General features: G+C 35.1%; 2 protein-coding genes and 1 pseudogene across 2 annotated transcripts; all 3 read right to left on the bottom strand.

Moving 5' to 3' along the window:
* Positions 1-224: 224 nt before the first annotated feature.
* Positions 225-6525, bottom strand: LOC141572342 (olfactory receptor 4A15-like). The gene is given in 2 exon segments (XM_074337087.1): positions 225-1068; positions 6425-6525. Coding segments are annotated over 2 exon segments (945 nt in total).
* A 9959-nt stretch (positions 6526-16484) lies between these two features.
* On the bottom strand, positions 16485-17032 carry LOC141572341 (large ribosomal subunit protein uL6 pseudogene; annotated as a pseudogene).
* Positions 17033-17191: 159 nt separating this feature from the next.
* Positions 17192-18115, bottom strand: LOC109439561 (olfactory receptor 4A15). Its single transcript, XM_074337155.1, has one exon. The coding sequence runs from the start codon at positions 18107-18109 to the stop codon at positions 17192-17194; it is 918 nt and encodes a 305-aa protein (XP_074193256.1). The 5' UTR covers positions 18110-18115.
* Positions 18116-26170: the final 8055 nt, after the last annotated feature.

Genomic DNA, 26170 nt, shown 5'->3' with positions numbered 1-26170 from the left:
TAATAGAATTGTACACTTGAAACCTATGTAACTTACCAACCATTGTCACCCCAATAAATTTAATAAAAAAAAGAAAGAAAAACATACATAGATGCAGTTTTAAAAAAAAGATTAATATATATGGCTGTTTCAGAATAATTAAGCTAAACAAGTCAAAGGAAATTATTTTCTACATGTAATCACTGATAGTGAAAGGATTCCTTGATTCTATGAAAGAATAAAAATCATGTTCTGCATGAGGAATACAGCCCTCTTCCAACAAAGGCCACATATTTACACCAAAGTTTCCTCATGGCATTTTTCATTTCTGCATTCATCAGGGTATAGATTAAGGGGTTTAAAATGGGAGTTATGAAACTTAAAACCACAGTCATGAATTTATCAATGAGAAAGGTAGACTTGGGCCTTGCATACAAAACGATACACGGAACAAAGAATAAAATGACCACCGTTATATGGGATGCACAGGTGTAGAAAGCTTTGCATTTCCCTTCCAAACCATGAGTCTTAAGGGAATGTAATATGACCCCATAGGAAGCCAGCTGAATGAAGAAGACCGTGCAAATTGCCCCTCTATTAGCGATCAGACAAAGTCCATTGAGGTAGGTATTGGTACAAGCAAGTTTCAGTAAGGGGTACATATCACACACGAAGTTGTCAGTGACATTGGGGCCACAGAAAGGAAGCTGATAAATAAAGAGAAATTGAACCAACGAGTGAAGAAAGCCTCCAGTCCAGGCCACGAGCAGCATGAGAACACATACCCACCAATTCATGATGATCAAATAATAAAAAGGCTTACAGATAGCCACACATCAGTTGTAGGCCATCGCCACCAGAAGAAAGACTTCAGTACCAGCAAAGAAATGTTCTCTGAAGACTTGAGTCATACAAGCATGGAAGGAAATAGTCTTTTTCTCGTACATCAAGTCTGCAATCATTTTGGGAGCAATGGAGGTAGAATAGACAATATCTATAAATGATAAATAAGACAGAAAAAAGTACATGGGGGACCCCAGGGACTGGCTGGCCATGATGGTCACCATGATAAGCAGATTGCCCACTAGTCTAGATCTTTTTAAAACAGGGGTGTCCAAACTTTTTTCAACGTTTTTTACAAAGGGCCATATGTGGTAAAACACACAAACAGCCGGGCCACTCACTCGAGGTGAAGTATGTATTGCCTCACCTGGTTTATTTAAGTGAACTAAATATATTTTTGGAATTTCCTGCAGGCCAATTAACAATGGACTGCGGCCGCATTTGGCCCGCGGGCCACAGTTTGGACACCCCTTTTTTAAAACATGATCACAATCCATGCCTAAATGTTTCCATTGAATAATCTGTGTGGTAAAACCTGTTTGCCACATAAGCAATAGCTTTTAAAAAAAATTAATTGAATAGAGACCATAAAAATGATGCAGCAAAAATTTTGATGTCTTAATAAATATCTAATCAGATCATCTGATTTTTAAAAAATAAAAAAAGATTAATTTTAAAGAACTATCACATTTTCCGAGTCAATTTCTTCATAGTAAAGGAAAAATGCTACCTCTAAAACCTGAATATGGCTGGCCAGACTTGGGGAACAAATATAGAAAAATAACAATCCGAAAGGGTGGGGTGCCTATCTCATATATACATGTAGTCTTTGTCAGTTTTTATTTGTTTTGTTTTATAATTTTGCAGAGATGGCCCTGGATGCCTACAGTGCACTTTATGAAAATTCAGGTTCTAAACACTGGTTTGGAATTTGAGCCTTAGTATCTATAGTTATCAACTCTGTGACCTTGGGTAAATTATTCAATCATCTATATAACGAGACTTATAATAGCATCTAAAGTGTAGAAAGGTCTTAAGGATTAAACAGAGTAATGCAAATAAAGCTCTTTGAAAATTGTCTGACAAATAATCACTAAATAAATTCAAGATATCTATTTATATTAAATATACTGTTATTATTTCCCCATGACACTTTAATGCCACATCTCTGAAATTCGTTTTATGTAAGTTTCCCCAAAGTCCACGCTCTTCTCTAGTTATCCAAAGGAGCATTCCCTGAGGGACGGATGGATTGACTGGGTCATTATTATACACAATTATGAAAGCTCTACTTTTTCACCATTTGCATTACTGCATGGAAATGTCCTTGGCTGTCTTTCTCCATACCTCATTATCCTCTTTGAAATGTATCATTAAAACTAATCTGAGGGATCTTCTTTTTCTAAATTAAGAGGTCAACTGGATGCATAATGTGATGAGTCCAGTTTTATTCCATATTTTTAAGACCCTAAAGATGAGAAAATACCCATGCAATTAACTCACAGACAGAAATAGATGTTGGCATTTTCTTTAATATTCTGTAGTTCTTGTATCTAACAAAGTTCATGAATTCTATGTCCACAGACAATAAAATTCACTATCTAATAGGGTATAATAAGTACGGGTCTATGAATCTAATAAATAACTAAATTTCTCTGAACTCATGTTTTCACATTATAAGTTTTGACTTTCCCTTTGTAATGCGAGGCTATTAATTTACATATCAAAATATTATTTGGGGTATATCCACAAAAGAATAGAAACCAGGGACTTGAACAGATATTTGCACAACCATGTTCACTGCAACGTGATTCACAATAGCCAAAAGGGGAAAACAAATGTCTACCAAATAGGGAATGTATAACCACATTGTGCTATATACAAACAATGGAATATTACTGAGCCTTACATAGGAAATTCTGACACACGCTACAACATGGATGAATCTTGAAGACATTATGCTAAGTGCAATAAGCCAGGCACAAAAGGGCAAATATTTTATTATCTCCCTTTTATGAGGTACCTAGAAGAGTCATATACACAGAGATAGAAAGTACAATAATGGTTACCAGGGGCAGGGGGAGAAGGAAATGGGGAGTTATTGTTTAGTGGGTGTAGAGTTTCAGTTTGGGACGATGAAAAGTTCTGGAAATAGACAGTGGTGTTGGATGCACAATAATGTGTTAGGTATATTTTACCACAATAGAAAACATTACCAACAGAAATAAAATGTCTACACAGAGCCAGAGCATTTAAAGATACCATACGCACAATAAGAATTTATATAGAGCTATCGTATTCCTTACTATTATTCATCAATATATTGACACAAAATAAATAATTGTTGGATTCCCCACATAAAGCACACTAAAAAAGTTACGGTGGAGACCTTACATACATCATGTTTTACTGTTATGCTATGTATTTTCTCTATTTTGGTTTGCATTTAAACAACTCAAATACAAAAAATTGAAGAAAATTATTTGTCATTGTATTTATTCAATAATATTTTATGAAATGGAGAAAATGTATGTACTGTGTTTCCCCGAAAATAAGACCTAGCCAGACAATCAACTCTAATGTGTCTTTTGGAGCAAAAATCAATATAAGACCCAGTCTTATTTTACTATAAGACCAGGTATGATATGATGATATGATATGATATGATATGATATGATATGATAATATAGTATAGTATAATATAATATAATACCAGGTCTTATATTAATTTTTGCTCCAAAAGACCCATTAAAGCTGATTGTCTGTCTGGCTAGGTCTTATTTTGGGGGAAACAGGGTACTATCTTGTTTCTAGAGCTTCTAGCATAAAACATTTGAGATCAAATGATAAAACCTCCTTCTTAAGAAAGATACATAATTCATTCCAAGTAAGTCTATTTTGCGCTATTCTTAGAGTACTGAAGAGTTTTTGTGAATGTGTTACCTGGGTTTTCTATTTCCTCTTCTGTCCCTTGTTCCAAACCCAGGCGTCTGTACTTCTATCTTTGGTCCTGAAAGATAGCAGCTTAGTTTGCTGAAGATAAGTCAGGGTTGCCACCACATCAATCCAGATGTGGCTACAGAGAAAAGATCAGGGTACACTTAGTCACTGCAGATGGAAATGCTTGTCACACCCAGATATATCTCTCTTTGCCCGCAAAAAGCATGACCATCTTCTTCAACTTTCATAAACATTTTAGAGTTGGATTATGGAATTATCCAAAGTAGGCTTTAAGAAGATACAGTTGGTATAACTGATGAGTCACCAAATTTGAAAACTGTCATTGAGAATATGCATTCAGAATCAAATATGATATACAGAGGACGTATTACAGAATTGTACACTTGAAACCTATGGAATTTTACTAACCATTGTCACCCCAAGAAATTTTAATTTTGAAAAAAAAATCCAATTTAAAACCTAATTATTATGTTTAACTGCCCAAATTAGTTGAACTCAACTTTAACAGCATATTTAGTCTGTAATGCAGAGAGCTGGATAATCAAAGAATTGGGCTTCATTTTGAATATTTTTAAAAGCATTCATATGACTTTTAATATGGTTGATGTCTAGCAAAGTACTAGCTTTCATTTTACCTCTTAATGGCAGCATTGATACCCAAGGAGAAATCTCCCAGGTGAAGGAAGATATGATTGGGCACTTAATCAATAATGAGTAACAAATCATTTCACTGAGTTGTTAAAACAGTTTGTCCCTGAGGTTGCCTGTTCAAAATTAAATGCACTAAGGAATCAGGCTCTAGAGAATTGAGACTTCCACAAGATTCTTCTGGCGCATACTATATTTTAAAGGCTTCTCCTGGCCAATCACTTTAGGGGAAGTAAGTGAAAAAATAACAATCTAACAGCAAGGAGCAAGTCACTTACTACATAGTAGCAAAAACATAAGATTGTATGAACACCCTTTAAACACTGTGGAATTCGCTTGAAACACAGAGGGAGGAGCTTTTAACAGCTCTACATCCTGTCCTCTTAGATCATCTCAGTGATCTATCTTCAACATCACTGATTCTTTCTTCCACTTGTTCAAATCTACTGTTGAGCCACATTAGTGAATTTTTTGTTTCAATTACTATACTTTCAACTCTAGAACTTATTTTTGTTCTCTTTCATAACGTTCATTTGTTTATTGATATAAATCATTTAGCTGTTGAGACACTGTTTTATAGTTCTTTCCTTTAGACATGGTTTTATTTAGCTATTAATATTTGAATATTTTAAAATAACTAGAGTCTGTCACTGATCTTACAAATTTCCCCATTACAAAGTCGAGCACCATATGACTTCACTGATATGTGGAATATAAAACTGAAAGCAACAAAGGAACAAGACAAACAAGCAAAGAAACAAAAACTCACATACACAGACACTAGTTTAGTAGTTACCAGAAGGTAAGTAGGGAGGGGTTGGTAGATGAGGTAAACGGGATCAAATATATGGTGATGAAAGGAGAACTGACTGTGTGTGGTGAGCACACAATGTGATATATAGATAACGTATTACAAAATTGTACACTTGAAACCTATGTAACTTTACTAACCATTGTCACCCCAATAAACTTTGATTTTAAAAAAAGCAGCAGCATCTGACATGATAAAAAGATGGAATGGGATGCTGAAAGGTTCTATAACAGTGCCACCTGAGACAATACAAAACAACATTGGTTTGTTATCCTACAGGACGTGGTATATACTACACCAATGTTGTGTTGTGTTGTGTTGTGTTGTGTTGTGTTGTGTTGTGTTGTGATGTGATGTGATGTGATGTGATGTGATGTGATGTGATGTGATGTGATGTGATGTGATGTGATGTGATGTGATGTGATGTGATGTGATGTGATGTGATGTGATGTTATACCCGGTCTTATATTACAGTAAAATAAGACTGGGTCTTATATTAATTTTTGCTCCAAAAGATGCATTAGAGCTGATTGTCCGGCTACATCTTATTTTCAGGAAAACACAGTAGCAGCAGAAAGGGTTGACTATCTTGGATGTGATACATTTGCTCCTACAGATCCAGCTCCAATCTTTTCCACCTTATTCTGGGCCCTAAGAAGCTGACCCCTACACAGTACACCAACCAAGCAAACTTGCTCCTTCTCAGTTGGTGAGGTTCAGCCAGTGGGAAGAAATAACAAGAGATCAGAGAGTGAAAAGAAAAGACATCAAGGTATTAATGTCTCTGGAACTTTCCCTCGGCCATGGTTTGGAAATGACTATGCCTCCCTAATCAAACCACAGATCCTGTCAAGTGACCCTCTCTTTACCACTACGGTTATTACCATGTTCTGAAAAAATATCTCCTCCTTTTGCCCCTTCATAACTGGGGTAATAAAGACTTTCCACTGTAGCTAGTACTGGGTACTTCACCATTTTAAAAAAATTATTTAATCTTAAAAATTCTTTGTAAATATTTCTCAGTTGTTCCTCTGAAGAGTGATATCTGTTCCTGATACAGATGGGGATGATAAACTTTAATGCCATACTTTTTTATGGGGAAATAACCACAGACATCCCATTAAAGACAAGAATATGTCAAGGTTTCTTCTATTGACAGTTATTAGCTCATGTTTAAGTAACATAATAAGGAGAAATATGAAAGAAAATATTAGAAAGAAGATATTGGATAGAAAAATAATTGAGATTATATTATTATTATGCAATAATCCAAAAGAATTCATTGAAAATCTACCATATTAATTGAGAGGTCAATAAAGTATTTGAATTGATTAAGCTGATAAATATTTATTAGTAACTTTCATGAATACTAGCCATAATTATTTAGAAAATGTAATGTGGAAATGATATTTTTCATTAATGCAAACCAACCAAATTACAAACTACATGGAAATAAACTCAAAATGTGAAAATCCTATATGATGAAAACATAGAAGAGCTGCTGAAGAATGCTAAAGACCTAAACAAATACACAGATTTTCATGTCCCCAGATAGAATAATTCAATGTGATCAAGATATCAATTATCTTCCAAATTAATTCAACATTTAATATATTGTCAGTCAAAATCTTAGTAAATTTCTCTGAAATAATTCTAGTACTTATGTGGAAAATAATTACTTGAAACAGAAAATGTTGTTTTTAATAACAATATTGAGTAGTAGGCTTCTTATTAGATATCAAAATCTACTTTCATGACCTAAAATAATGAGGTATTTGCTTAGGAATAATTAACCAATAAAAGGAGAATAATCTAAAAATTGGTACACAAGTACTAGGATTTTAGATATATTAAATATGACATATCAGGGAAGTAAGTTGTATTTTAAAAAATGTGTTGAAAAACTTGGTTTTAAAGCAACAGAAAACCATTTAAAAAGTAGATTTAGAGGGTAAGGGGGGCGGGGGGTGGGAGATGAGGGTAAGGGGGATCGAATATATGGTGATGGAAGGAGAACTGACTCTGGGTGATGAACACACAATGGGATTTATAGATGATGTAATACAGAATTGTACACCTGAAATCTATGTAATTTTACTAACAATTGTCACCCCAATAAATTTAATTAAAAAGAAAAAAGAAAAAAAATAGATTTAAATTCTTTACACATACACACACATACAGAAACACAAACACAAACACACAAACACACACATACACACATTTTGTCTCTATCTAAAACTTCCCTCCACATACATGCATACGTGTGTACTCAAAGCTTTAAAAATAAAAAAATAAGTGAACTAGAAGAAAATATTTATGAATTTTTACGAAATCTTGAATTTAAAATGCTGAAACTCTGATGAATATGATTGACAACGTTGAAATAAAAAGTACAACTATTCCACGCTACAAAAACACTACCTAGGAAAAATTGCTAAGTTTTGTGTTAATAACGTGTAAAATCTCTTTTAATTCAATAAAATATTTTGACATGTGAATTAAATCAAATAAAGTATATGAAAAGGCTATTCATAAAAGAAGTAAAGTACCAATAGCTGAATACCTCACTATTAACAAATTGAATGCAAATTGTTGATTTAAAGTGAGATATAATTTTCCTTATATTGTAAAAATTACAAATATTAATCAAAATCTATGTTCAGTAAGTCTGTGGGAAAGAGCAACAAAAATATGTAGGAAGAAACTTATTAAAAGATGTAAGAAGGAACTTTTTACAAAATTGCTTAAAAGTTTAAGAGCATTAAAGACCTAAATGAGTACAGAGTTATGAGTTATGTTATAGTCATGGGTAGGAAGATTCAATTGTCAATAGCATCAATGCAATTCCAATATAAAAATCCAACAGCTTTTTTTATCATGACAAGGTGAATTGATATGTATATGGAGAAACAAAGGCCCAAGGTAGCCAAATCTCTTTTTAAAAAGACATGTTGAGAGACCTGTCCTATCAGATATGAAAACTTATTATAAAGTTATATACATAAACACAAGTTTAGAAAAATTGATTATTTGACTGTAATAAATAAATCAGAACTAAACTCAGACATAAATAAAAAACTCAATATGTGAAACGATGAACTATTTGATAAATGATGCATAGACAATTGGTTCTCTACATTAGAAAAAAATTAAATAGAGCATTTACTTCACAGTGTACACACAAAAATCAATAGTCAGCGGATTAAATTTGAAAATTAAAATATGCAATATTTGGAATCCTTAGAAGACAACATAGAATGATATTTTCCCAGCCATATCATAGAGAATAATTTGTTAAGTAAGACAGAAATGCTAACCATAATCACAAAGACTGAGAAATTTAACTACATTTCTGACTGAGAAATTTGACTACATTTAAGTTCTTATTCATCCAATAAAATTATAGAAGTGTAAAAATGAAAATTTTGCAATACATATAAACAAAAAAGAAATGAGTACACAAGATTCCTAAAGAACTCCAACAAACTAATAACAACAGAAAAACAACAGCAGAAAAAAATGGCAAAAGACACGAATACACATTTCATAGAAGATGGTAAAAAAATAAATGTCCAATAACCATGAAAATATGCTCAACTTCAATAGTAATTAGGATTGCAGAATAAAACCACAATGAAGTCATAGTCATACTTGTTAGATTTGCAAAAATATCAAACATCTGACAATATCAAGTGGTAGGGATGTAGAGTGATGGAGCTGTTACACACTGTTGGTAGATGTGCAACTGATAATACAACTCCAGGAGAAGATCGCTAACCATCTGTAAAAGTGAACGTGTAAACACCCTACTTACACAAGAGAATCCTTTACAGGATGTTTACAACAGCACTCTATGCAATATCAAAATCTAGCAACAACCCAAATGACCACTGAAATGAATACATAATCTGCGGTATATGCAGACGTGAAATAATACACAGCAGGGAAATGATGGGATTAGAGAGACAGGCAACAGCATAAATCTTAGACAAAAGTAAGTTTCAGAAAATTATGTCTTACATCGTATCATTTTAATGAAATTAAGGGATATGAAAAACTAAACTATATACTTTAAGGATACGTACACATGTAGTTAAATTCTTTTTAACTGTGGTTAATGAAATGTTCAGCACTGGAATTACCTACGGGCAGAGGCAGAGCAATGGTATCAGGGAGGTATACACAGGTAGTTCCAATGATGTTGATCAAAATTTAGGCAAGAGGCTACAAAATTTACATAAATTGCATATATTTATTGGTATGCATGAAAAACACATAATAAAACTTTAAAGTAGGAAAAGTTCAAAATATTTTTTAGTTAGAAAACTTATAAAGCATACACGATGCTCCATATTATAATGAAAGCAATTCCATTTTCTTCCTAGTTTGTGATGTTCCGGGATGGGCTACAGGGTGAGAAAAACCTGATTTTTAAACATAAAATTGGAAAACAAAACTCTGTACCAAAACAAATCATGAATTAAGTCTAGAATTAAAAGTATTTAAGTTTAATTCATCTTTTAGAGAACAGATTGCTGTGCAAAATAACACATTTCTTTACCTATATTTTCAGTATCATAAAGACAAAATAAGAAACTTGTTTTCTCCACAACCTCTCCAAAATTTTTTATACTTGTCTTGATGATAGCCATTCTAACAGGTGTGAGGTGGTATCACATGTGGTTTTGCTTTGCATTTCCCTAGTAGCTAGACAAGTTGCATGGAATTACCACATGACACAACAATCCCTCTTCAGGGTATATACACACACAAATCTGAGAACTTTTATCTATATAGATATATGCACCCCTATGTTCATTACAGCATTATATACAGTGGCCAAGACATGGAAACGACCAGTGTCCTCCAATAGATGAATGGGTAAAGAAGATGTACAATGGAATATTACTCAGCCATAAGAAAAGATGAAATACTGCCATTTGTCACAATATGGATGGATCTTGAGATTATCCTACTAACCAAAAGAAGTCAGAGAGAAAAAGTAGAAAACCACATGACTTCACTCATATGTGGCATATAAAACTGAAAGCAACAAACAAGCAAGACAAACAAATAAGCAAAAATTCATAGATACAGACAACAGTTCAGTGGTTACCAGAGGGTAACCACTTTAACTTAAACAGTTTAGTGGTTACCAGAGGTGAGGAGGGTGGTAGAAAAGGGAAAAGGGGATCAAATATATGGTGATGGAAAGAGAATTGACTCTGGGTGGTGAACACACAATGCAATATATAGATGATGTGTTATACAAATGTACACTTGAAACCTATGTAATTTTATTAATCAATGGTACCCCAATACATTTAATTAAAGGAAGGAATGGACTTAGAGAACATTATACTCAGTGAAATAAGTCAGACGAAGAAAGACAAATACCATATGATCTCACTTATATGTGGAATCTAAAGAACAGGATAAATGCACAAACTAAACAGAAATACTCTCCGACATATAGAGAAAAAATTGATGGTTGCTAGATGGGAGGGGGTGGGGATGAGGGAGAAGTTGAGCTGATTAGAAAGTACAAATTGGTAGCCATGATATGGCCACATGGATACGAAAGACAGGTTGGGGACTCTAACCAATAATGTAAAGATTTTGTAGGGTGTCAGAAGGGCACTTGTCTTATTAGGGAGACCACTTCACGGACGGGGCAAATGCCTGACCACAGCACTGTACACCTGAAGCTGAATAATATTGAACATTAAACATAATTTTGTATATATTTATAGTCACGGGATGTGAAGTACAGCATAGGGAACAGAGTCAATGGAATTGTACCAGAAATGTACGATGTCAGAGGGGCAATAGATTGGGGGAGGGGAGTTATCACTTTGTGAGGGGTGAAATGTCTAACTATTACATTGTTTTGTACACCTGAAAATAATTTTTTAAAAACTTAAATAATTTAATTAAATGAAAGGGAAAAAAGAAATGACTCCTCAGAGTCCCAACATCTGATGGTAAGGAGAAAGTTAAACAAGAGAAAAGAAGTGAACAACTATAGCTACAAACACAATCTTTTTGCTCATTCACGGCTAAGGAAAATTACAGGATTCCTAAACCTCAAACGTAGACAAGCTGAGTCCATTCACATAGATGTGGCAGGGGGAGGGAGGGGGACATGTAGAGAAGAAGCTGAGCTTTCTGTAGAAGCCAGCTGTGAGCACTGTACATGCTTCCATCACCTGCTGCCTCCAGGTGATTCAGGAGTCCTATCACGGCTGATGGTGTAGACTGATAAAGGCACACCTCTCGAAGAGCATAAAGGTACAAGGGAGTCTCTAGGGAGTCTATATCCAGTTCTTTCTTTCCCACATTTTACTTTCCGCAGCATCTATCTAGTGCCCCTGCTTTTAATCAGCACTGTTTAATCACCAGGATAAATCTACTAGCCAGTTAAATTCTGTAGATGTAAAAATTAGGTATATACACTATTCTCAGTCATTTAAACCACTTAGGATTCTATACTGTAAAAACTGAAAGATGGTGTTACTGGGCTTTCAACTTAAACCACTAAGGTAACATTTTCCTATTTATATACCATTATTTAACATAGCTTCTTAAGAATATGGCCTTTTAAAGAGACAAATTAAAATGCCACAGTAACAAAAAAAACCCTCTATGTACTTGAAAATTATAGTTTTATGATCCTCTAAGTGGCAGTAAGCAAGGTACTTCCCTGAGCACAGGTTTCTTGGTGAATCTGCACAAATCGGGGTTGCTGGGATCATTTTAAAAGGTTCACACATGTCAAGCTTACAAATCAAAATCCCCAAATCCTATATGAAGCTTCCAGAACAGAACAGGCATTTATTCCTTTATATTTTAACACACGTGGTATGTATACAATTTTAAATTCTCTAATTTAAAAGCCTTAAATTATAAATATTAACATGTCATGTAAAATATAATAGCCTATGAACCACAATTACAAATCCATTTGTAATCTGTAATGCATTATGTGTTTCTCTCTGCTATTTAGCAAAATGGGCAATAAACACCCGTCAGGCTGTAACACTGAATCCAAATACATTTCGTATATTCTGATTAATTTCTGTATTTTACTAGTTTAATTTTCTCAATTCAGATATCCTCCAATGAAATTATATATTTAAGACATTAGGTATATTTAAATATATTGTATGCATTTTCAATGAGCGTCCCTTGTTGGTTGTTTTAAGAACTCACCTTGAGTCTTTCCCTTAGTCTCTGAAATCAGTGTTCCTTTCACCGAGAGTAACTGTAGGTACCTCACTATCTGTGTGTGGCCACAGAACATGTAACAATGTATAGCTGGTCAGTAGATCTAGAACTAGTTTCATGTGGTCAGACTTTCCATATATCCACACAGACTCCCCACCACCTCAGTCTTTCAGATAAGTGCAGCAGTATGCAACGTGGAGGGCCCACTTAAATAAATATTTTCAGATTTTTGGGATAGATACCCAGGAGAGGGATTGCTGGGCTGACTCTGGGTGGTGAACACACAGTGTGATAAATAGATGATGTATTACAGAATTGTACACCTGAAACCTAAGTAACTTTACTAACAATTGTCACCCCAATAAACTAACTAACAAGAAAAAACAAAACAAAAGACACCTAAATAAAATAAATATTTACTGTGCAAAAATAGTTGAACCTTCTCACCTGCTGGGAAATTTCCTTCACAGAAAAACAAAGCTGCTAAGTTCTCATGGCTATGTAAAAACTAATTTGTGGAAATAACCTGGCAAAACACATTATTGGCCAACACAAAATTTTAAAATACTGACAGTAGTTATTTGAATGTACTTCTCAGTAATTATGGTGAGGCACCCAAAAATCACTTTGAGGATTTGGGATAACATTCATGTCTCTGGCCATTACTCTCTCTCTCTGTAGTATCTAACAAGACAAATGCTGGGATTTACCTTCCTGAAATAGCCAATGACTGAGCGTTCTCACAGGTAGTATGACAACTCTTTAGCCTTTCAGCCATTCAAACAGCTTATCACTAAGGACTCTCCCTCCCTAATTAAAAGTATGTCTCTACCCCTCCCCAACTTCATCCCAGATAATGGTGATCTTCCACAAGTTTCTACAAGCAATGAGAGATATCTATGCAAAGGAAAACTAACAAACAGACAGGACCAGATATCAATTGAAGATAGAATCCAGCCTAGGTAGAAATTTCAGTTTCAGAAATCTCCCAGGTATTTCTATCAGAAAAATAATCCTCCCATTTCTAAGTTGCAGAAACAGCCTCTGGCTTTTTACATCATTACTATTTTAAATGAAGGAGCATGTAGGGTCACTATAAATTAGTTTAGTTGACTATTTTGAACAAATTCAAACAAAGTAACCTCTTCTGGACGGTTTTCTTTCCTAGAACAATCCCTACAGGATTTGGGTCTTGCCAAGAGAGTGGAGCAGACAGCCAAATATATGAAAAGCCTTTCATTTGAAAAGAAAAATAAATAAAGTGAATACAAATTTATGAACTTCATATTAGGAAATGTTTAAACAAGACAAATATTTAAGACAAATGAAGGGAGAACCAGTCTCAGGTCCCTTATTCAATCGTATTCCTAGGAAAGGAGGTCCTTACTCCAGCTGTTTAGAGTCTCTGCACAAGAGGCCCTGAGGGTCAGAGGCTTTCGGGCTGAGGAAGTTAGGAAGTTGATGTTTCAATTCTTGGAAAGACAAGGCATCACAGTTACATGGCTCTGAAGGCCGGAATCTATGTCAGCTAGAACCACAATGATTTTCAGTCAATTAATTCAGTTCCCTATTTTCAGTCCAGTATCAAGTGAGTAACTATTTCTACAGGAAAGGAAAAAATGATTCATGTTACATAGTGCTAGAAAAGTTTGGGAATACCATCACCGATACTAAGGTGGAAAATAGAAAATATACCTCAATGAGCAGTGGAGTCGGCTAAGATTTCCAAGCAGAACACTGAAAATGACAGCTGTGTCTTTTAGTGTACGATATGCTAAAGGATGGATAAGGAGAGATGAGTTAAAAGAGTAAACGTTAAGTTTTCAAGCAGAATTACAAACATTTAAAGGAGCCAAGAATTGCTGATTTCAAATATAAAACTGGTTCTCATGCCCAGCCTCTCTCAAGAGCAAAAAACTCTCAAAGTAAGAAATGGCATAAAAATGAATATCATCTCACAGTTCTAGATATAAGGCCCTTTGTTAAGACTTCAGAAAGATTTGATGTGTGTTTCATAAACTCTGTTAACTAGACAAAAAATATTTCTAAGACGCTTAAGGGTATTACACCACTGCACATGGATTTGCAGCCCAAACCTGAGAAGGGCAAGTCTCATGATATTTGTGGATGTGGCCCTTGTATAATGGAGTAAACTGAAAACAAACAAACAAACAAGGCTACAGAATTTTTAAGAGAATTACACTAAAGGAAGCACCAGAAGTGATGTGTAATATGGTGCCTTTCTGTTGTGCTCAAACACTGTGATGAATGATGCTGCTGAGTGCTATCCAATGGAAAGGCAGGCATCTTCAATATGGGAAGCGGCTCATCGGACCTTAGTAACAGTGTGTGACAAGGTTCAACTTATTCGGTGCAGTCACTCAGGTGTCAGCTACGGTTGAGAGAAGGTATGTTTTAAAGTGTGCCATAAATAATGGATCACGAACAGTACATTAACATGAAATAGGAAAATGGTTTCACCCTCCATCATGACAACACTCCATGTCACACATCACCTCTGGTACCGCAATTTCTGTCAAATGAAAACATTACAGCGTGTCCTCATCCACCTTATTCACTGAATCTGGCACTGTGCAAATTGTGGCTCTTCCCCAAAGTCAAAATGACCATAAAAGGTAAACGTTTTGAATTGATTCAGGACATTGAGGCAGCCATAACAGCGCAAATAAGAAACTTACAAAAGAGGACTTCCAGAACTGCTTTCAGAAAGTGGCAAGAACGGTTGGATAAGTGTGTTCAAAGTGAAGGGGAGTATTTTGAGGATTAATGGCAATGTGTCTTTTCCTGTAATGGATTTTTTTTTAATTTAAACATTCACTGTATTTTTAAGAGAATTACAAACATTTAAAGGAGTGTTTTTTTATCACACCTCGTATTTAGTGAATAGTGTTACATTTGGGAAGACTTTAAGGTGATATATTTCCATGTAATAACAACAGGGATTAAACTCAGAATATAAAGTTTCCGTACAGTGTGATTTACCCTTGAACAGAACTCACTGCCCCTAGCCTTAGTCCCTTATGAATTCAGACTAAATAGAGAGGCAGAATCATGACTACATGCTTCCTACCATCTTTGAGGCAAATAATGTATATAGTTAAATTAAACTTTATTGGGGTGACAATTGTTAGTAAAGTTACATAGGTTTCAGGTGTATAGTTCTATAATGCATCATCTATATATTCCATTGTGTTTTCACCACCTAGAGTCAGTTCTCCTTCCATGAGGCAAATAATATTTTGTTTTAAGCTTGATTCATAGAGGGAATTTCATGAATGAGATCTCTGTCAATGCATAAGATTTTAGTTGTTTTTCTGTATGTCTGCCTTGTTCATTCAGATTCTTTCTATATACTTAGCCTACTCATGATTAATTTTAGAAGTCCGAAGCATCATTCTCCTTCAATCTTAACATGCTAAGCATTTTGAATGAAATCATATATTTAAACTATTTTGCAGATACAAAAATGAGATGTACACTTCAAATATTAATATGGGTTATCTTTGTGTGAAGAGAAATGAACCAACTCTTTATATTTTATTTCTTATTTTATCTCCTGAAATCTTTAATTAACAATATTAATCTGAAAAGGATTATATTATTTAAGAGAGAAACATGAGAAAAATCTTCCATTAACTAAAATAAATTTACAGTAATTACTATAGCAAACTCATAATATAGAACATAATCTATAATCTCAACAGAACATTTCACCCACAAAATCTGAATATACATTTTCCCAAGAAGTTATGAAAATATTAAAAATATATTTTAAACAAAATATATATATTGAATTAGGAAATTATGACAATCTTAAAAATATATGTTGATCATCGCAAGTATTCACATAACAAATGTTTGTTTTCATTACATCACTTTTATTGCATTTTTAAAATATCACAAATAAGATGGAGAAATCACTTGACATTTTGGTGTTTCTGTAGCTGGACAGCTTACATATCATTCATCAGCCTCCTGAACTGTTCCTTTTTCAGAAACATAGACGACATCCAAAAAATTTCTGATATCCTTGTTTTATAACTGTAGTGGCTTGTTGAATCAAAGCAGCTGAATTTGATACAAGTTCAGTATCATTTCGTTCAAGAATTAATTCATCTTTCTGGGCTTGAGCTATGAAACAAACAACACCAGCCTTCATGTGAACCCTGTGGATGTATTTTTCACCCAAGAAATTTTGGATTTCAACAAGAGAAACATTCTCCTGAATAAAAAGATTGATGGAGAAGTGAACACACACAAACCTCATCTTACAACTGAAGCCCAATATAACACCCTTAATCACGTTCTGTATATGATGACAGATACTGTAAACAGTAGCCAGTTTCTTTCTATTTCCTCACCATTTGTCAGCCTAGAGCCTCTTCTTTTTCTTTCCAATTATACTGAGTTCTACACTGATGTGACTGAAGTCCCCCCACAGGGTGCCTCTGGGGCCCTCCACAGTAACTGTGGTCCCTTCAGAGTGATGTCCACATTTTCTAGAATGTCTACAGTCTGACTGCTGAGAATGCTCTTCATCCTCAGAGTGCATGCAACAAAAAACACATAGTAAATGTTTTTCATCATGCCCAGGTTATAAAAACTGAGGAGAAAATAGCTATAGTTCAATAATCACACAAAGCTTTCCTGGAAGGAAAACTGTTTCCTTGAAAATAAGTGATACATTTCTCTGCTGTTTCATTTTCTTTTTCTGCTCCAGAGCTTTTTCATGGCACTTTTCATCTCTCCATTTCTCAGAGTATAGATTAAGGGGTTCAACATAGGGGTGATAATGGTGTAAAACACAGTCAAGGATTTATCAATCGGTAAAGTAGAAGGAGGTCTCACATATATGAAAATACAAGGGACAAAGAAGAGGACCACCACAGTAATGTGGGAGCCACAGGTGGATAAGGCTTTGCGCTTCCCCTCCTGACTAAGATTCTTCAGGGAGTGCAGAATGACCCCATAGGAGATGAGTAACAGCACGAAGATGACCACACAGATCCCGCCATTATTGGCAACCACAGTGAGGCCAATAAAGTAGGTGTCAGTGCAGGCAAGTCTTAATAAGGGGTACATGTCACAGATGAAGTGGTCAATGACATTGGGGCCACAGAAGGGAAGGTTGAGAGCAAAGAGAAGCTGAACTACAGCATGCAAAAAACCTCCCACCCAGGCCAGCAGCAGCAGCAGAATGCACACTCGTTGATTCATGATCGTCAAATAATGCAAGGGTTTGCAGATGGCCACGTAGCGGTCATAGGCCATGACCACCAGGAGTAGAATCTCAGCACCACCAAATAAGTGCTCTATAAAAAGCTGGCTCATGCAAGCATCGAAAGAAATGGTTTTCTTCTCATGGACTAAGTCTATAATCATATTTGGAGTGATTGTAGTAGAATAAACAGCATCCATAAATGACAAGCAGGCAAGAAAGAAGTACATAGGGGCACCCAGGGTTGGGCTGAACATGACAGTCACAACAATGACTAGGTTGCCCACCACTGTCACAATGTACATGAACAAGAACACAACAAACAATATCTTCTGACCTTGAAGGCTCTGAGTGAGCCCCAAGAGGACAAACTCAGTCACATTGGTCCTTTGTTTCATAGGTTCTTCTGTATGTCATATTTCAGGGCTCAGGACACAATTACCTGTAAATATTTGTATTACTAGTGACTTCTGGAAATCAGAGGACAATTTGTTTATTCATTAAACAAATAGGCATTATGATTTCTCAGGATGCAGTGCTTTCAGAGATATAAGAATACAGTGCTGATTAAAACATAGTCTCTAACCTCAACCATCTTACAGACTGCTAGAGAGGCAAGTAATTAGAGACATATGTGAGACAGGACACGTTATAAAATGAATGGGTTGCCACACATAGCTTTCCACCTGGAAGCTCAAAATTTGACAATATAGCTAATTCCTTATACAAAAATAAAAATTGAATCAAGTATTAAAGAACAACTAAAGCAAGATTTACTTTATGTTTACTTTCTAGTTAATAAAGGAGATGACTTTCTATATTCTAGGGGTGGAAGAATCACTGAAATCCCAAAAAGACAATATCAAATTTTGTTAAGGATTTAGGAATAGATACCATAAAGTTGATAGACAAAAGTAGTTTGGGTAAAAGATTTACATTTTAGAGGACATACACAGAGTTAATACCTAAAATAGACAAAGAGATTTAGTGAATTAACAAATGACAGATAAACACACCAATAGCAAAGTGGGTAAATTACATAAACAGGCAATTAAAGGAAGAATATTTTGAAATGGCCAATAAAAATATTTAAAATATTATGATAAAATGTGAAAACTCACCTGTATATTGAAATTGAAGTAACAGCTTATTAAATACAATGTGAACTTGTATTTCTGAAAGTCACTCAATCGAGTTCTATATCATCCGCTACTTTTTAAGATTAAACAATGCTTAGGGAACATAGGAATTAAACCTATCATGACATCTAGAAATACCTGCCCATTAAAATGACCCCAAATAGTTACACTTAAAATTAGTTTCCTAGAATAGTGATGTTAGAAAAAATAAATTTATTCCAGATCTTTATAATATGAAAATATCCAAAACAGTATTACAGAATTGAATTAATCCCCACATATTTCAGTACTCACAAAGGATATAGTTGTTTATGAGAATCACATCAGAGGTTTCATGACAGTGGCAATTTTCACACCACCATTGCCCTCTTTCAAAATGTCAAGTCTAGCTCCAAATCTTAAGGATAAATGCATTCCCTGGGTTTCCTGCATAACGAGAGAGCCATTCAGTACACATTCTGGGCCGCGGTGCCCTCTTCCTTGCCCTCCCTGCACTGATGCCATCTCTGTGGACACGGAGAGCAAGACAACACATGTCCCATCACTGGCCCTGAACTGTTTCCATGGGACCAACTCTTTAATGCTTCTGGGAAATCTGATTCATCTGTTTTTCTGAAAAATCCTGCCTTTCAAATTGTTGGGATTTTCAAAAGGAATATGAATGTCCTGTTACCTAAAGAGCTCTGAATCTTAATTGTGAACAGAGACCCATAATATTCATTGCTGGCAGCATTTGTTCTAACAATAAACACTTTAAATCAACATTTTGATGGGAGAGAAAGTTGTAACTTCATGTGAATTATTTAGATAAATATTTTACAGTTTGTGTTTTATAGTAACAAAAGACGAAGTAGTGAAACAGCCTTTACAACATCATGATGCCTAGTCAGTTACACTGCCTGCCTTCATACAGCGTTGTTGCACTTGGGTTGCCTAAAGGATGGAGAACAGTTTCATATACCTACTCTATGTGGTGAGTCCATCATTTCAATTCCTGAAAAAGCCAGTCATGTGAATACCCATATAGACAAACACTCTCTGAGATAAGGACAAAGGCCTCTAAACACTTTATCTACACTGGAACTGCAACATGGAGTATTGAGTCATTCAGTTGGTGCATCTCCAAGGGGGATTCTTCTCTAATTAAATTCATTGGGACCTGGATCATAATTGTGAGTACTGTACACTCTGCATCTCCAGAGATGCCACCACGATGATCACCGTGTAGAACAGCATTTACAGACCAAGTCCTTGGGGGAAAATCATAAAAGAATAAGTGGAGGTCAAATGACCAAAAGGGAAAAGTCCAGTCTGGGCAGAAATGAAATATGTAAAAACCCTCTTGTTTAAATCATGACCTTCAAAATAGGCAGACCTGTTTAAATTTAAGCTATGTCTTTGCAGATGACATCTGAACTGACTTACAGAAGGTGATGAGTGCTAATTTCAGAACAAGTGATTCAAAACTCATTTCAAATGCAGATAAAGTGCGGCAGTTTGTCACATAGTTTCAGTCAGGCAAGTGGGTAGGATCTGTGTTGGAATGGGAGTGGGGAAGAGAAAACAGTGGGACTGCTCGCTCCATTTGTCTCAACACGCTCGTGGAACGTTCACCACAATAGACAGTACACTAGATGACAAAACAAGCTGCAATGCATTTCAAAAGACTTCAATCGTGTAGAATATAAAAAGGTAATTCAACTAGAATTAATAACAAAAATGTAATTTTCCCAGTGATTTCTAAATTAAGCACCACAAGTCCGAATCCCTCTCCTTCTCCAGCTCTAGCCTCTCCAGTGTTCTACCTGCAGAATTCCTGCTGCCTTGGAGTCCTCAACTCTCAGCTTCATCTCTTCACTCAGGGCATCTACCAGGATCTTCCTGGGTATCCCTGTCTGTACCACAGCAGGGGAACGTTTTAAAGGTAACAAGCTAGGACAATCCCAGGGCTCAACTTGTTTGCTTCCCATCTCTCAGTGATCACTGTCAGTTGTTTCCGAGGGCCAGTGTCTTCAAAATCATTATTTTGTATATATTTTTCTGATTTGTTGGCTCTTTTGAGGCAGCAGGGTGAATCTGGTCCTTGTTTCCCCATCTTGGCCTGAATTTACCTTCCAAGCATAATAATTAAACATTTTTAAACTTAACTAAATGATCATATTTATATGTTCTTAAGCACAGTAAATTAATTCTCACTTTCAGAAAAAATCTATTGTTATATTATAATAGATTTTCCTTAATATAAAATAAAGTATATTTGAACCCAAAATCAGTATCATTCTTAATAGTGAAACATAAAAAATATCTTTCTTACTCATGATTGTTTTTAAAGCAGAATATTCCTCCTCTTTATGCAAGTCTTTATGTCACAATAGAAACACATGAGATATAATTAGAACAATAAGGTTTAAAGATGTCTCTGTTCCTCTTTAGCACTGATAAGGAAGAGTACCTACACATTCTAGCCAAAAGCAAGAATTATAAAATACGGATTCTCACAACCCCCACCAAATGTGAATGCTTCAATGGAACTGACAACAGAAGAAGGAAACAAAAAAACAAATGAGATGAAGAATTTAAAAATCAACAAAATTGATAAACTTTTAATCAGACTGATCTAGAATGAAAAGGAGAGAATGCACAAATTACAAATATCTGCAATGAAAGAGAGAACATAATACAAACCTACAGACATTAAATGGATAATAAAGAAATACTATAGATGACTCTGTGCTTATAAATGTGGCAATATAAAGGGACTAATTCCCTGTAGTGCACAATTGCAAAAGCTCACTCAAAAAACAAAAAAGATAATATGAATATCTCTTTTGTTATAAAAAAAAACATAAATTCATAATAAAAATCCTTTCAACAAAGTAGAATCCAAAGGTAAATCACACCACTGATGAATTCTACTAAACACTTAAGGAAGAAATACTATCAATTCAATAGAAATTTTTCCAGAATATAGAAGAGTATGAAACACCCCAAATTCATTTATGAGGCCAGTGTTACCTTGATACCCAAATCAAACAGTTTAAAAGAAACATGCAGATTCATATATGAACCTAAGTGTAAAAATACTCAACAAAATACTAGCAGTTCGTAATCACAACTATGATACAATGTGGGATTTCTCCTGAGAATGCAAGGCTGGTTCAATATCTTAAGATCAATGCATGTAATTCACCATATCAACAGACAAAGTAAAATTATATGATCATCTCAATATGCAAAAAATACTGAGACAAAATTCAACTTTTAGTTTTGATAAAAACCCTTGACAGATTAGGAATAGACGATAACTTCCCATATGATACCAGATATTTCCAAAAGCCTACAGTTAGCATCATACTTAATCACAATAACCCAAATGCCTTCACCCCAACATTATGAATAAGGAAAGACACCCTCTCTCACCACACATATTCACCACCAGATGTAGGTCCTCCCTGGAGCAATAAAGCAAGCAAAAGAAATACAATTCATCATATTTTAAAGGATGGAATTAAAATTATCCTATCCCCAGACAATATAGTTGTATGCCTAAGAAATCTGAAAGAATCTACAAAACCAGCTACCATAAGTGAGTTTAGTAAGGTCACAGGATACACAGTCAAAAATTAATTATATATCTCTATATATTCCTACAAGTAGGAAGAAATGCAGAAATAAAGGACCATGAGGAAGCTGAGAGCAGAAAAATTATTGATACCATACAGTTATTCATAGATTCATTTATTTTTGCTGAACACCTGTTATTCTCGTAATTGTGGTTAGTTTTCAAGTATTACAGAAAAACAAATGAAAAGAACAGTCCTTAACCTTCGGGCACTAGCATAGTATAGCATATGATTCAGTAGCACTTCTCGAGTGCCTCGTCTACTTTAATTTTGAGATGTTTATTACAAGGAAAACTTCCTCAATTAAAAAAAAAATGGGTGTCTTACTTTACTGACTCTCACCTTTCCTAAAAACCATAAAAAGTATATTGTGTACTAGTGTGTATGAGACACTGTGTTATCACTTTCCATACACTGTGCCATTTAATCATCATAACTTTTTCCCATTATTAAATGAACATTTATTAAGCACATATCTGTTCCTGGGATCCCTATTGTTATTACATTTATTGGGGAGACATTGGTTAGTAAAATTATATAGGTTTCAAGCGTACAATTCTATAATACATCATTCTGTACACTGCATTGTGTGTTCACCACCCAGGGTCAGCTCTCCTTCCGTCACCATATATTTGGTCCCCTTTAACCTCTTCTACCTCTCCCTTCCCCCTTACCCACTGATAACCACTGAACTGTTGTCTCTGTTTGTGAGCATTTGTTTGTTTCCTTTCCTGTTTCTCTTTGATTTATTTCTCTTAACATGATAATCTCAAAATCCATCCATGTGTCGCAAATAACTTCTTGAAGTACCGATTTTTCTCTCATTGTAGAGGTTAAAAAAAATGAAGGTGTAGAGACATTTAAAATACATTCCATCTCTGACTGTCTGGACCTCAGCTACAAATGCAGACTCCTGAGCCATCCCCTTATCCACATGTACTTGTGTGCCTCTTCTTCCTGAACACTTGTCATGTTAAAAAAAATATATAATAAACTTTATTGTTAGACCCATTTTAGGTTCACAGCTACTTGAGCAGAAAGTACAGAGAGTTCCGGTATCATCTCTGCCCCCAAACATGCAAATCTCCCCACTATGGACATCCCACACCACATGCTGCCCTTACAACAATTCATGAACCGGTATGGAAACACCACTATCACATATAGCCCACAGTTTATATTAGGGCTCATTCCTGGTGCTGTGCATTCTATGGGTTTGCACAAATGTATAACAATATGCATCTACCATTATACTATCATACACAATCGTTTTGGTGGCCTAAAAACCCTCCCTGCCGTGCCCAACCTGACCTAAAATTCTCCATTTCAGTTTATTACCAAGAATGAAAAGTCATCGATTTGAGAACCTTCCAGTTAACCAGGATCCTTTATAAAAATGCATTTACTCTTAAGAGGACTCAATGGAGATGGTAGCTTTTTATTCAGTAAATATCTATTAGGCATTTACTCTGTGTCAAGTCTGTTATACGTGCTGAAAATCGAACAGTGGAAAAAACACCCAATGCCTCTGCTGTTTTTGTGTAGTTTACATTCTAGTTACAAGAGAGAGAATAAACAAGTAATGAGATGGTGAAGATGCTGTAGAGAAACCGTAACACATTGATGTGACTGAGAATGACTCATGTCGTAAAGAAGACCTCTAAGGAGATCGCAGCTAGCTGCACTGAAGACTGAGTGGGTACAATAATCCAGCTCTCTGAAGTTCTAGAGGAAGCATATTTGGGAAATAAAGAAGAACTAGTTCAAAAATCCTGGGCAAAAATGAAGAGCATGACACAGGATAAGGTCAGAGATGCATGTTTGAGTAGAACCAACTGTATAATCTGATAGGCCATAAAGAAGAAAATTATATAATTTAGCATAAACTGGACTAAACTGGACTAAACTTTTTTCCTTCTACCAATCAGTTTACCACAGCTCCTCTCAGTGAGTGCTTTTACATTGGAAAAAAGGCAGTAATTTAAAAAACCCGAGGAGAGACAAAGTGAAGATCCATCCTGTTTATTATACCAGAGTTAATTAAATAAAACACCTGCCGGGAAGCAGATGGAACTTCTGGGGAAAGGTGGTTACTTCACTCTACATGTTTTATTTTCCTTCATTCTAATATAATCAGAGCTGGGTTAATTACAACTTTAAAGTCACTTGGTGATCTTTGAGTCAGAAGATAACAGTTAATGATATTCACCCAGGTCAGATAAATTCCCCTTCCCACATATAGAAACTCCTGTCTAGTGGTTTTACGCATGACCTTCATTGTCTCTCGTCCCTGGACACTGGTAGATAAACACTGTAAATTCTTGCTCTTGGGTCTTCCTTGAAGAAACAATCTAAAGTTGCTCCCTGTTTTCTGAGTCACTCTATATCACATCACTTTTTAAGCCCTTTTCATGCTGAATGCAGCTTGTTGTTTATATGTTTTCTTACTTATCGCCTATCTCCCTTCATTAGGAAAGTGTTACCTGTTAGGTGTCATTATTATGACATATACCACTGTGTTTAATAGTGCAAGTTACAACACCAAACTTCATGGGTTCAAATCCCACCTCAGGCATTTTCTAGTTCTGTGACCTACAGAAAATTATTTACATTTCCCACGCATCAATGAATTCTTCTGGAAAGCAGAAATAATAATACATATTTCATCAGGTGCTTATGGGGATTCAACAACAACTTACCTTTGTAGCACCAGCCAAATTGTAGTAACTAAGAATAGCTTTAAGTACAATTCCTAGTTATTGTGTACACATCTTACTTCTCATAAAGTTTATTAAATTGTGAGGTCTTCTTTAACCTCATTTTAACTTTAGACAGATTCACTTTGAAGGTGAATTATTTAGAGAATGAGTCTCATCCATCTTGCATTAATCTGGGGCGGGGGGGGGGGGTTTACTCAGAATCCTGAAAGTTCCCTAGGACCTCCTAATATACTATCTATATAGAATTAAATACTAAATATAAATCATAGAGGTTTTTAAAAGTCAGACTGAAAATGTCACTGATGAAGAAGTGAGGGAAGCCACAAAGATAGGTGACATTTATTAAGTACCCGCTGAGTGACAAGTACTGTCCTGGATACTTTACATGACAGTGTCTCGTCTTATGCTAAAAATAACCCTATGAAACATTTACTACTATTTCATTCTACATATGAACTGAGATTACAGTAAAATCCTGAGAGTCTGTGTAATACATACAATGTTACATAAACTAATGAGACAGAATTCAACACAGTAGTATTGACTCCGTAACCAAAATCCTTCCACATCACACAAAACTTTGCTAACAGAGGCTGAATAATAACCCTGAAAGTCAATAAAGTTCTTGCCTGAAGTTCAAGGGAAAAGTTATCTGACATAGTACTGGTCATAGGAGGAGGTACCTTTTACACCTAAGGAAATAGGAACCAAGGGAAGATCCCTACAGGTCCTACTTCAAACAGAATGATTATTCACGATCAATGATTGTTCAATGATTCTTGCTAGTTCAAGAAGAGACATAAGCCAACATCGGTCAGCACTAGTCAATATTTCCTTTCTTTTAAACACACTTTTATAACATATACTATGTGCCAGAAACTTTCACAACCACTTAACACATATAAACTTACTTAATTGTCCCCAAAACTTTATGACATAGGTATTAGTGTTACCATTTTTATAGATACAGAAAATAA

The sequence above is a fragment of the Rhinolophus sinicus genome, linkage group LG06 (assembly GCF_036562045.2).
Source record: "Rhinolophus sinicus isolate RSC01 linkage group LG06, ASM3656204v1, whole genome shotgun sequence".
Taxonomy (NCBI): domain Eukaryota; kingdom Metazoa; phylum Chordata; class Mammalia; order Chiroptera; family Rhinolophidae; genus Rhinolophus; species Rhinolophus sinicus.
This window is presented reverse-complemented; position numbering and strand designations above follow the sequence as displayed.